We start from the raw sequence: 13,623 nt of genomic DNA on the forward strand, positions 1-13,623 counted from the left end.
CAACACAACAAAAAGGCAGGGCACCTGGATGGCTCAGTTGGTGAAGCATGCAATTCTTGATCTCGCAATTGTGAGTTCAAGCCCCACAGTGGGTGCAGAGATTACTTGAAAACAAAGTCTTAAAAACAAAAAGAAAGGAGAAGGCAACCCACTGAATGGGAGAAGATATTTGCAAATGACATATTCATTAAGGAGTTAATATCCAAAATACATAAAAAACATACCACTCAACATTAAGAAAAACAAATAATCCAACTAAAAGATGAGTAGAGCACTTGAATAGACATTTTTCCAAAGAAGACACACAAAGGCCAACAGACACATACGAAGACACTCAGCATCACTAATCCTCAGACAATGCAAACCAAAACCATAAGGAGACACCAGTCAGAACAGCTACCACCAAAAAGGCACGAAGTAGGTGTAGGCAAGGATGTGGGGAAAAGGGAACCCCTGTGCACTGTTGATGTGAATGTAAATTCATGTAGCCACTAAGGAAAACAGTATGGAGGTTCCTCAAAAAACTAAAAATTGAAATACCAGGGGTTGCTGGGTGGCTCTGTTAAGCATCTGACTCTTGATCTCAGCTCGGGTCTTAATCTCAAAGTTGTGAGTTGAGGCCCTATGTTGGGCTTTTAAGTTGGCATGAAGCCTACTTAAAAAAAAAAAAAAAAAAAAAGGAAATACCATACAATCCAGCAATTCCACTGCTGAGTAATTACCCAAAGAAAACAAAAAACACTAGTTGAAACACACATATGCATCCCTATGTTTATTGCAGCATTATTTAAAATAGCGAAGATACAGGTGCAACCTAAGTGTCCATCCATAGATGAATCCAAAAGAAAGATGTGGTGTAGACAGACATACAAATACACAATGGGCTATTTACTCGGCCATAAAAAGACTGCAATCTTGCCATTCACGACAACACAAGTAACACTACGTGTTCACGACAACACCCTAAAGGGGATTGTGCTAAGTGAAATATGTCAGACAGAGGAAGACAAACACCATATGATTCCACTTATATGTGGGATCTAAAAAACAAATGAACAAACAAAATAAGAACAGACTCCTAAACACAGGGAACTGGTGGTTACCAGAGTGGGGAGGAAGGTAGGGATAAGCGTAACAGGAGAAGGGGATGAAGAGGTACAAACTTCCAGTTAAAAACAGGTCACGGGGGTGACAAGTACAGTATAGGGAATATAGTCAATACTATTGTAGCAATAATACATGCTACGTACATGCGTCTGTACGGTGACAGTGACTGCGCTTATTGTGGCGAGCGCTTGACGATTGACAGCATTGTCAAACACAATGTTGTACACCCAAAACCAACAAAACACTACATGTCAACTATACATCAACAACAAAATACATGAAAAAGCATAAGCACGCAAGTTTAAAAACTAGCACAGTTATAATAAATGATAAAACAACAATGCAAAACAAATACCATGGTTTTCCTTTTTGTTCTTAAAAATCTACACTTTTTAAACAGTGGTAATGAATCATTCAAGAAGAAATCTTTATTACTCTTTAGTTCGGCTGCAGGCAGATGAAAGGAGTTGGAATGGTATGTATTAGGTAGTTGCAAAGTAGATGCTGTGCCCTTTACAGATCAAAGGATAACATCAAAGATCAGTCTCCTCTGGCACATTCCTGGAGGGTTTCTCAGAAAACAAAACGGCCCCGCAAATAATGAAAAATGCCAGTTGAATGAGTGCCCACCAGTAACAATAAATCTCCAAAAATAAACTAATAATTTACATAGACTCTACAGAGATTCTAGATTAATGTGGAGATGTTGCAACCCAATACCAAAATTCTGAACCCTGTCCAAAGAGAAAACGTATGGGGAAGGAGCAGAAGGAGGAGGGTCCAGACGTTTTACTCATTAGCATTCAGCGTGTTCCAGTTCCTTCCTCTTCCTGCCCACCAAGTACAGATGATGCTAACAAAAGGACATCCTGATCATGGCCCTGGTAGAAGTGGAGACTCCCACAAACCCCCATAATCGAGGCTCAACCTGTACCATTATCCCCAATGGGTAATTTCAGAATGCCAGTTAAATTTGAATTTCACCATGCATTTTGCATATTTATTACCTGCATCTGGCAATCTTCAAAGGTAAAGGATCCTCAAGAGATTACAAAATTCTCCATAGGAAGCATTTTTCTCATTGGGGATTTAGATGCTGCATCCTGGGAAAGGCTGGGTCCCCGGGGAGACTCCAAAAAATGTTGTTGATCTTCATAACCTATTTGCTGCAGGCATGTTTAGAGCCTTTCAGGCAAGCTCGCAGAACTAACTGTTCAATTTCACTCAACTATGTATATTCCTGTATGTGAGAAGTGACCTGGCGAACTCATGTTCCCAATGGAAAAACACTCGGTTAGCTAAGCATCTTTTTGTAGACTGCTCCTGAGTGATGCAATTTTTATTTTGCCCTGATTTATGGGAGTCTTCCAAGTATGAAATTCCTCTCTTCTTCATCTTTGCAAGCCATCAGTACATTTAGTGACTTTTTAAAAAAATTCTTGCAACACTTTACACCACACCAGGGAAGTAGTTTAGATGGATTCGTTAATGCCATCGCAACAACCTCAAAATGCTTTACAACAATCTTTACGACAATCTTTACGGCACACACAGGATGAGTTCATCAAGATTCTATTTTGTAAGTTATCCAGGATTGTGCACAAAGTCTAAACAGTGTGTTTCCTCTGATGTCAGGTATTAGATTCCATTCACTGGTGCCAAAGAAAAGTCACTTTTTTTTTTTTTTTAAGATTTTATTTTTGAGTAATCTCTACACCCAAAGTGGGGCTCAAACTTACAACCCGAGATCAAGAGTCGCATGCTCCACCAACTGAACCAGCCAGGTGCCACAAAAAGTCACACTTCAAGATTTCTTGCTCACCAGAAAAATTAGGTAACTGCTTGGAAAGAGGGCATTTTAAATAAAACCTGAGCAGTGGAATGCTGTCCCACACAGTTCTGTTTACAGTATACTCTCTAGGTTGAAAGAAAAAACTGGAAATCACTCTGCTATCTAAGGGACAAGGTGCAGAGAACATCAAGGTTCATCACCTTAATTGAATGCCTCTACTCCCCAAGAAACAAGAGATGGAGAACAACACCCAGGAAAGCGCTGCTGACCGGTTCATAGCACAAATTCTAGGAGAAACCTGTAAACTAATATTAACTGGTAGTATCCCAAATATTTATTATGGGTAATAGCTCAGGAGATCACCATATTTACTGCAGGTTATATCAGAGATCAGGCTGCAACTACAGAGTGACATGAAATGATCAAAATGCAGGTTTAGAGGGGGCCTTAGGAGGCAATCTGGTCCACTCCCTAATCCTCTTCTGACACTGTCACACCAACTACTGGGGGTGGGGAAAAAAAACCCACAGAACGATCTTATTTTTAGAGGCCTCCAATGAAGAGGAATCCACAGCCAGGATTTCATCAGCTCAACTAAAATGCTATCCTCATAACCCATTGCCATATTTGGTCATCAGTAAAAAAATATTAATGACACCTGTCATAACAATCTCAAAGAGTCAGAATAAGGATCAAATGTGATAAAATATGGCGACACTATAAACTAACTGTACAAATGTTTATTCCCTGGGTTCAAGTGAAACCCATATTCTTCCGTCAGGTGATTATTAAAGGAGAGATTAGACCCTGGCAAATGTTATTCCACTTTACAGTGGAGTCTCATGAGATTAAGGTGAGCCGAGCTGGTCGTGGGAAAATCTACTGAGAACGACGTGTGCCATGAGTCAGGCCTTGAGAACGACATGGTCTCTTCTAAAAATCTGTCGTCGAGGGGCAGGACCTTACTCTGAACAGCAGAGCGTCAGTCATCCTACCAACCTGATGCTGGGGACGCGCACCAGAACTCACCAAAATCCACTTCATACATCCTGACATCTTGCTTAAAATGCAAAGGCAGCAAACTTTTAGAGGATTTGAATTTCACCATGCATTTTGTATACTTACTACCCGCATCTGGCAATCTTACTCAAAGGTAAAGAGTTCTCAAGAGATTACAAAATTCTCCATAGGAAGCATTTTTCTCATTGGGGATTTAGATGCTGCATCCTGGGAAAGGCTGGGTCCCTGGGGACACTCCAAAAAATGTTGTTGATCCTCATAACCTATTTGCTGCAGGCATGTTTAGAGCTTTCAGACAAGCTCGCAGAACTAACTGTTCAATTTCACTCGACTATATATATATTGCTGTATGTGCCTCTCTCCATTGTTATATATGCAACACTAGCAGTCCCCCGATATTAACCCAGGCTTCTGAAGAGAGAAGGACCCGAGTTCTGCTAGAATAGGATGGCCTGGGACTCATTTTTCTTGTCGAAAACAGGTACACTACCATTTTGCCATTTACCGTACTATTTCACACGCTTGTCATGAGAAAATTTGTGATCTGACAACTTAAAATTGCTTCAGCTTCATGAAAATAACATCTAAACATAAAGAAAAATGTTTACTGTGGTAAAATACTTGTCATTATGACTTTCCAAGTAGAATTTGAAATATAAAAAAAGGCTGCAATGAATTTGACAGGGAAGAAGCACATATGACATATTAGGACGAGATCTGAATTAGCTCAATAACAAATAACATGTAACATAATCTGTTTTGTCTGATGCAGAGATTCTAAGATATTGGTATAAGCTTTATTAGTCATGTTCTAATTATACCAATATAAACATTAACAACTATACAGATCATTCCTTCACTCTAGGCAAGTGGTTCTCTGCCACATCAGATCCAATGCTCCTCTCTGTACTGCCCAATAAATATCCTGAAATGGAATTCATAATTAACATTATCTACCCATATAGGGCTTTAAAGTCAACAAAAGGCTCATTTCAATGAAACGAAAGAAAAGTAGTTTATAGTAAGAGAAATGTCTGTAAATGCTCGGCATGACTACACTAGAAGACATAATGAAATCAGGAAATGCTGCTCCAAGGGTAAGAATCCAAACACTGAGCCCATGTCCTTGAACCGAGGCCTCCTATCAGCACTGCAGGCAAATCCTAGATCTGCCAGGACCAAAAGAACCCTCGATTTCTATACTCAGAATAACTAAGACTGCAAATATCACTCTACCTAAAGACCACGAAGGACCATGCAGGCATGGCTCAGGTGGGTGAGGGAGCAACAGGCCAGGGTAAGAAATTTCTTTTTTTTTTTTTTTTTAATTTTTTTTTAATGTTTTTATTTATTTTTGAGACAGAGAGAGACAGAGCATGAGCAGGGGAGGGGCAGAGAGAGAGGGAGACACAGAATCTGAAACAGGCTCCAGGCTCCGAGCTGTCAACCCAGAGCCTGACGCGGGGCTCGAACTCACGGACTGTAAGATCATGACCTGAGCCGAAGTCGGAAGCCCAACCGACCAAGCCACCCAGGCGCCCGTGGGGTAAGAAATTTCTATTTCCACACCTCCCTAAACATATCCTCCATGAACTCTTTTTTTTTTTTTTTTTTTTAAGTTTATTTATTTTGGGAGATAGAACACAAGCAGGGCAGAGGCAGAGAGAGGGAGAGAGAGAATTCCAAGCAGGCTCTGCACCATCAGCACAGAGCCCGACATAGGGCTCGATCTCACAAACCATGAAATCATGGACCTGAGCTGAAACCCAGAGTCACACACTTAAACGACTGAGCCACCCAGGCATCCCGCCCTGCCCCCGCCTCCCTGAACTCTTGACAGATTCTGAGCTGGCCTCATTCCATGTCTGCAATCACAACTGGCCTCCAAGGACATGCTGATTCTTCTATCCTGATATTCTAAAATTACAGACTGGTAGGCCGGGGAAACATATTTTGCTATTACCTAATTTCAATCCCCATTTTAGAGGTTAATAAATTTAGTGCTGTTTAGGGTCATAAAGATTGTTAAGAACAGAGTTAGAGGCCTCTTGATTTCCAGGCCAGGACTGTGTTCACCGTACCACATTTAAGGAAAAATAAGCTTAATGTTAAGAGATCTTTTTGAGAACGGAAACCTAAAGAAAACAAACAAAATTTTAAAAGATTCTGCCTGAAATCACCCCACCATCTTTTTCAAAGCTTCATGCAGCTTCTCTGAAATCAAGCAGTTAAAAATATTAATAGACATGCAATATAAGGTGTAACTCTTTCCATGATATAGTCTTTTTTAATGGTGGCCTAGCATTCTACCCTTCGGATGTTCCGTATTTTGTTCAATCAACTGCTTCTTACTAGATATCTAAGCTATTTTCTTTTTTTACTACTCACTTAGTGGACTCACTTGTTAATGAATTGATGAGAAATGTTTATATTTATCCAATTAAAAAAAATCTGTTGGGGCGCCTGGGTGGCTCAGTCGGTTAAGCGTCCAACTCTTGGTTTCAGTTCAGATCATGATCTCATGGTCATGAGATCGAGCCCTACATCAGGCTCTGCACTGACAGTGTGGATTCTTGGGATTCTCTCTCTCCCTCTCTACCCCTCCTCTGCTCTCTTCATCTCTCTCTCAAAATAAATATTAAACACTAACAAAAAAAAAAAAAAGTTGTACAAATGGAATTGTTTTTTTTTAGAACACATCAAATTCTACATTGTAACTACCCCCAAAGCCAAACATTTCCTCTTCTCCACCTCCCTTTATTCAAATCTTAAATATTATCCCAAATAACCATGCAAATTCATCATAACAATTTACCTGCATTTAAAATACACAATCCCTTCATGGCTTCCATCATGCTTTCCTCTCGCGGGATTGTCCCATTCCACTCCTAGCCAGAGTCCTAGCGGAATAAGAGAAACCAAGTAAGCAATAAGGGATGACAGAGATCATTAACACTCCTTTTTTCGGCAAGCCAACATAGTTTGCGCCAGAAACCGTATCGCACAGACACTACTGGGGGAGAAAAGTATCTTTGGAAAAGGACAAGCTAACCTCAGAGCCAGGACTGCAATCAGCAGATACAATGGCATGTTTGGTTCAAAAGCCGACAAAAATTACAACTGCAGGAAACAACATATTTACTAAGCACTTACTGAATGCCAGAAACTTTCTTTGCATTTTCTCATTGGTATCCTTACAACAGACATTTCAGCTTTGTAAAGCAGATTCTTCTTCTTACCTTCTTTTTACCAGTTCCCAAGCAAATACACAAGTTTTTTTTTAGTCCTGGTCTAGTCATCTGCTTTTCACAAAATAAAAAAAATCTATATGTAAATGGTCTTCTTAGTCAACATAGGTAAAATAACTTGCCCGAAGTCAGACATCTTCAAAACCAGATCATGCTAACTCCAGAAGCCAACTCTTACCCATCACACTGTGCTGTGTATAACTCACACCTTCTATTTGTATAGCACCTTACAGTTTCCAGAGCATTTTCTTTCCTTTCCCTCCTCCCTTCCACACGAGATACAGCACCGTGCTAGGTGCAAAAGACAGAGAGTTTCACTTCTGGATCAGCCTTCTTGGTGAAAAATAGAAAAGCTAGATAAACTATTTTTTTACAGCATACTTTTAATTTTTTTTTTAATGTTTATTCATTGTTTTTTTTGAAAGAGGAAGACAGACAGACAGAGGCACAGTACAAGTCGGGGAGGGGAAGAGAGAGAGGAAGACACAGAATCCAAAGCAGGGTCCAAGCTCTGAGGTGTCAGCACACAGCCCGATGCGGGGTTTGAACCCATGAACTGTGAGATCATGACCTGAGCCGAAGTTGGATACTTAACCAACTGAACCACTCAGGCACCCCCTAGATAAACTATTTTCAAAAATCATTTTACATATCGGAGCACTTCGGTGGCACAGTCAGTTAAACGTCCGACTCCTGATTTCGGCTACATAAAATGAAGAGTTCCAGGGGCACCTGGGTGGATCAGTCAGTTAAGTGTCAGACTTAGCTCAGGTCATGATCTCATGGTTCGTGAGTTCAAGCCCCACATTAGGGCTCTCTGCTATCAGTGCAGAGCCCACTTCAGATCCCTCTGTATCCCCCACCCCGCCCCACCCTTCACTCACTCACACTCTCTCTCCCCCTCACTCTCTCAAGGAGTAAAAAAAAAAAAAAAATTTTTTTGATTAAAAAAAAAAAATGAAGAGCTCCAAATGAATAGTAATGATGGATGCACAATGATGTGAATGTACTTAATACCACTGAACTGTACTTAAAAATGGTTAAAAAGGGGGTACCTGGTGGCTGAGTCAGTTGAGCATCTGACTCTTGGTTATGGCTCAGGTCATGATCCCAGGGTCATGGGATCGAGCCCCTTATCAGACTTTGCAATGAATGTGGAGTCTGCTTGGGATTCTCTCTCTCCCACACTCTGTCCCTCTCTCCCACTCATGCCCTTTCTCAAAAATAAATAAAAACTAATGGTTAAAATGGTTAGTTTGGTCATGTACATTTACTACAACTAAAAAATATGTATACATATAAAATATCTCTTTGAAAGCACCAGAGAGCTACTAAGGCAGTGAAGAATTAGAAGGCTGACGTGGAGAAGAGGGAAACCCAAAGAATTGAACTAATAAGCATGCAGAGCAATCTTTTCCCCTTGAGGCATCTGATAATTCTGATAGAAGAAGCTAAAAAGCTGAACAGACCTTTGGACAGATTTCAGGGGCTAAGAAATCAATATTGAAAATCACAGCCTCCCAGGGAAGGTGAAAGTTGCCGAGAAACTCTCTAGGATTTGTACTGGGCTCAAAATGTCTTCATTCTAAGAGTAAGGAGGAATCAACTCTAAATAAACTAGCCCTTGTAGGGATTAACGGCCAACTTCAAATAATCTCATTCTCAGATACGTTTAAAGTGATCTGGGATTGCTACTGACCCTAGCTACATGCCAGAGCAAATTTCAGTCCTCTCTGGAGGAAGATAACACTATTGTAAAGCTCAAATTATAAGTTTTCATAATAATTTCTGGCACTTAAAAAATATCTAAGAAAAAGACAAAGACATACAAAAAGACAAAGACTATGTGACTGAGAACCAAGGAAAACAACAGCCAACAATAAACAGATTAATCAGGCATCTGCATGATGGAGTTTTAACTGTATTTAATGTTTGCAAGAAAAGCTTGAGAATTTTGCAGAAAAGTTTAAAACTCTATTTTTTAGAATCCTAAGTAAAACTCCAGAACTGAAAAACACAATTCAAATTATAATCTAATGGATGGAGTTTTAAAATAGATTATCCTAGGGGCACCTGGATGGCTCAGTGGGTTGAATGTCTGACTCTTGGTTTGGGCTCAGGTCATGATCTCAGTTTTGTGGGTTTGAGCCCCCACATCGGGCATTGCACTGGCAGCATAGAGCCTGCTTGAGGTTCTCTCTCTCCCTCTTTCTCTCTGTCCCTCCCCCACTCGTGCTGTCTTCCTCAAAATAAATAAACCCAAGAAGTTAAAAATAAAAATAAAATAGACTATATCATACATTATTAAAAAACAGGTCAGAAAAAATATAGAGAATGAAGCCTAGTGATGAGGGATGAAAAACAAGGGCTAGAGTGAAAGAGACCTAAGGGCATAATGGAAAGGTCTACTACATATATAACTGAAGTCCCAAAAAGAGAGAAGAGATTGTGGAAGAAGTAATCTTTGAAGAAATAATGACTGATAATATTATAAAGCTAAAGAAAGCCATTAAGCCACAGACTCAAGAAGCTCAAAAAACACCAAAGTACAAATGCAAAGAAAACCACACCCAAGCACATTAGGATACAATTGCCATACACCAAAGACAAAGAGAAAAATCCTAAAACAGCTGGGGGTGGGGGAGAGGAAACAGATTACCATCAAAGGAAAACAACCAGATCAACAGCTGACTTCCTTGTAAAGACAGTAAAAGCCAGAAGACAAATGAATGATGCAAAACACTTAAAGAAAGTAACTGGTGATCTGGAGCACTGTAATTGGTGAAAATATCCCTCAAAAAGTGAAAGTGCGCAAGGGGCCCTGAATAGCCAAAACAATCTTGAGGTACAAAGTCAGAGGACACACTTTCCAGTTTCAAACTTACTACGAAGCTACCGTAATCAAAACAATGTGCTGGCATAAGGACAGATGACATACAGACCAATGGAATAGAATTTCGAGACCAGAAGTGAACCCATAAATGGTCAACTGATTTTTTACAAAAATGCCCAGTCAATGGGGAAAGGACGATCTCTTCAACAAATCGTGCTGAGGCAGCTAGATATCCTCATACCAAAGAAAAAATGTGGACCCCTACCTCACATCATAGGACCCACATAGATCGCTAATATAAGGGCTAAACTCATATAACACTTGGAAGAAAGCTTAGAGATAACTCTTCATGACCATGGATCTGGCAATGGATTCTTAGAATACCAAAGCACAAGCGACAAAAGAAATATAGATAAATTGGACCTCACAAAAATTAAACACTTATTTGCAAAGGACATGATCAAGAATGTGAAAAGACAACCTACAGAATGGGAGAAAATATTTACAAATAACTCATTTGATATGGGCTTAATATCTAGAATATAAAACAATACCTAAAACTTGATAACAAAAAGACAAGCCAACTGATTGTAGTTTTGGTTTGCATTTCTCTGGTGGTAAGTGATGAGGAACATCTCTTCATGTGTCTGTTGGCCATCTGCATGTCTCACACCTGTCAAAAAGGTTAAAATAAAAAACACAAAAGGTGCACCTGGGTGGCTCGGTCAGTTAAGCGGCCAACTTCAGCTCAGGTCATGATCTCTAGGTTTGAGAGTTCAGGCCCCATGTCAGGCTCTGTGCTGACAGCTCAGAGCCTGGAGCCTGCTTTGGATTCTGTGTCTCCCTCTGCCCCTTCCCCACTTGTGCTCTCTCAAAATAAACTTAAAAATTAAAAAAAAAACAACAACACAAAAACAACAGATGTTGGTGAGGATGTAGAGAAAAAGGAAACCTCTTGCACTGTTGGTGGGAATGCAAATTGGTATGGCTATGTGGAAGACAGTATGGAGGTTCCTCAAAAAGTTCTAAATAGAACTACCCAGCAATCACGCTACTGGGTATTTACCCAAAGAATACAAAAACACTATTCAAAGGGATACATACATCCCTATGTTTATAGCAGCATTCTTTATAATAGCCAAGATATGGAAGCAGACCAATTGTCCATTGACTGGTGAAGGGATAAAGATGTGGTATATATACACGATGGATATTATTCAGCCATAAAAAAGAATGAAATCTTGCCATTTGCAATGGTATGGCTGGAGCTAGAGAGTGTAACGCTAAGCAAAATAAGTCAGAGAAAGACAAATACCATATGATTTCGTGGAATTTAAGAAACAAAACAAATAAGCAAAGGGGAAAAAGAGACAGGGACAGATCAAGAAACAGACCCTTAACTATAGAGAACTGATAGTTACAGAGGGAAGGTAGGAGGGGGAAATGGGTGAAATAGCAGAGGAGCACTGGGTGATGTACGAAATTGTACACCTGAGAGTAATACAACACTATGTGTTAACAGGAATTAAAACTTAAAAAAAAGACAACCCCACTGAAAAATGGGCAAAGGACTTAGACATTTCTCCAAAGAAGATATACAAACGGCCCAAAAACGTATAAAAAGATGCTCAGTGTCATTAATCATTATGGAAATGCAAATCAAAACCACAATGAGATACCACATCATACCTAGCAGTACAGCTATAATCAGAATGGAAAATAAAAATAAAAATAATCATAATAATAATGGAAAGTAACAAGTGCTGGCAAGGATGTGAAAAAGCGGGAACCCTCCAACATTGCTGGCGGAAACATAAAATGGTGTTGTCACTGTGGAAACAGTTTGGTGGTTCCTGAAAGAGCTAAATATGACCCACTGATTCTACTTATAGCTATATAACCAAAAGCGTTAAAAAGACTCAGATACTTATATGCCAATGTTCACTGCAGTATTCGCAACAGCCAAAAGGCAAAATAACCCAAATATCCATCAACAGATGGACAGATCAAATGTGATACACATACCAAGGAATACTCAGCCATAAAAAGGAATGAAGTTCCCACACATGCTACCTGGATAAACTTCGAAGACATCATGTTAAATGAAATAAGCCGTCCCGAGAGGACAAACATTGTATGGTTCTACTTAAATGGTGACTATTCTAGATACCTTATGTAACTATAAAACTTGAAAATGGCTAAGATGGTAAATTTTATGTATATTTTACCACAATTAAATATTTCAACAGGCTAAAACAGGGGGAAGGAGGGGATGGGATAGGTGGAGCACAGAAGATATTTAAGACCGTGAACCTACTCTGTATGGTATGTGTCATTATGAATTTTTCCAAACCAACAGAACATACAACACCAAGAGTGAACTTCAATGGACTTTGAGTAATAATGATGTATCAAGACAGGTTAACCAATTGCAGCCAATGCACACTCTGGTGGGAGACACTGATAACTGGGTGGGGTGGGGGGTGAGGGGTGGGACAGGAGGAAGTCTCCCTACCTGCTATTCAGTTTTGCTGTGAGCTTAAAACTACTCTAAAAAATAAAGTCCAGGGGCGCCTGTGTGGCTCAGTTGCTTGAGTGTCTGACTCCTGATTTCATCTCCGGTTAGTGAGATCAAGCCCCATGTCAGGCTCTGTGCTGATAGTGCAGAAAGAAAATAAAGTCTATTCAAAAATAGGTTAAAACGGAAAGATTTGTTACATATATTTTACAACAATCAAACGTTTTTAATAAAGGGGCGCCTGGGTGGGTCAGTTGGTTAAGCGCCCGACTTTGGCTCAGGTCACAATCTCACAGTTTGTGAGTTCGAGGCTCACATCGGGCTCCGAGCTAACAGTGCGGAGCCTGCTTCGGATTCTCTGTCTCTGCCTCTCTCCCTCCCCCTCCCCCTCGGCACACGCAAGCTCTCTCTCCCTCGCAAAATAAACAAACATAAAAAAAAATGTTTTAACCAAAAACGGTCAAGGGGCACCTGGGTAGCTCAGTCAGTTAAGCGCCTGACTTCGGCTCAAGTCATGACCTCCTGGTCTGTGAGTCCTAGCCCCATGTTGGGCTCTGTGCTGATGGCTCGAGGCCTGGAGCCTGCTTCAGATTCCATGTCTCCCCCTCTCTGTGCACCTCCCCTGCTCACATTCTGTCCCTTTCTCTCTCTCTTAAAAAATAAAATAAACATTAAAAAAAATTGTTTTAATGGTCAAAATCTTTTATATGCGTGTTACATTTTAAAAAGTAAAAAAAATTTTCAACAAAGAAAAATTAATAGGGGTGATCTTAAGGGTAAAGAAATTTATCCCAGGGGCGCCTGGGTGGCTGAGTTAAGCGTCAGACTTCAGCTCAGGTCATGATCTTGCGGTTTGTGAGTTTGAGCCCCATATTAGGCTCTGTGCTGACAGCTCAGAGCCTGGAGCCTGCTTCAGATTCCGTGTTCTGTGTCTCCCTCTCTCTGCCCCTCCCCTGCTCACGCATGCGCACGCTCTCCCTCTCTCTCAAAAATAAATGTTAAAAATATTAAAAGAAAATTATCCCAGATGAAAATGTGAAGATACAGAGGGGAACAAAAAGAAAAGAGTAAATATATGGATAACTCTAAATAAAAATATAAATAA

General features: G+C 40.1%; 1 protein-coding gene across 8 annotated transcripts in view; it reads right to left on the reverse strand.

Moving 5' to 3' along the window:
- The window catches only part of TBCE (tubulin folding cofactor E), a 90,699-nt gene that overhangs the window by 32,631 nt on the left and 44,445 nt on the right, over window positions 1-13,623 (reverse strand). For 7 of the 8 annotated variants that reach the window (XR_006701383.1, XM_045437292.1, XM_045437290.1 and 4 more), the window contains one exon: window positions 6,735-6,819. The exons of the other annotated variant lie outside the window; for it this stretch is intronic. Coding sequence is in view for 6 of the 7 variants with exons in the window: in XM_045437292.1 (XP_045293248.1) it covers window positions 6,735-6,819 (85 nt within the window). In the remaining variant the exon portion in view is untranslated. The remainder of the gene's footprint in view (window positions 1-6,734; window positions 6,820-13,623) is intronic. 8 annotated transcript variants of the gene reach the window in all.

Source organism: Leopardus geoffroyi, chromosome D2, assembly GCF_018350155.1.
Source record: "Leopardus geoffroyi isolate Oge1 chromosome D2, O.geoffroyi_Oge1_pat1.0, whole genome shotgun sequence".
NCBI classification, from domain to species: Eukaryota; Metazoa; Chordata; class Mammalia; order Carnivora; family Felidae; genus Leopardus; species Leopardus geoffroyi.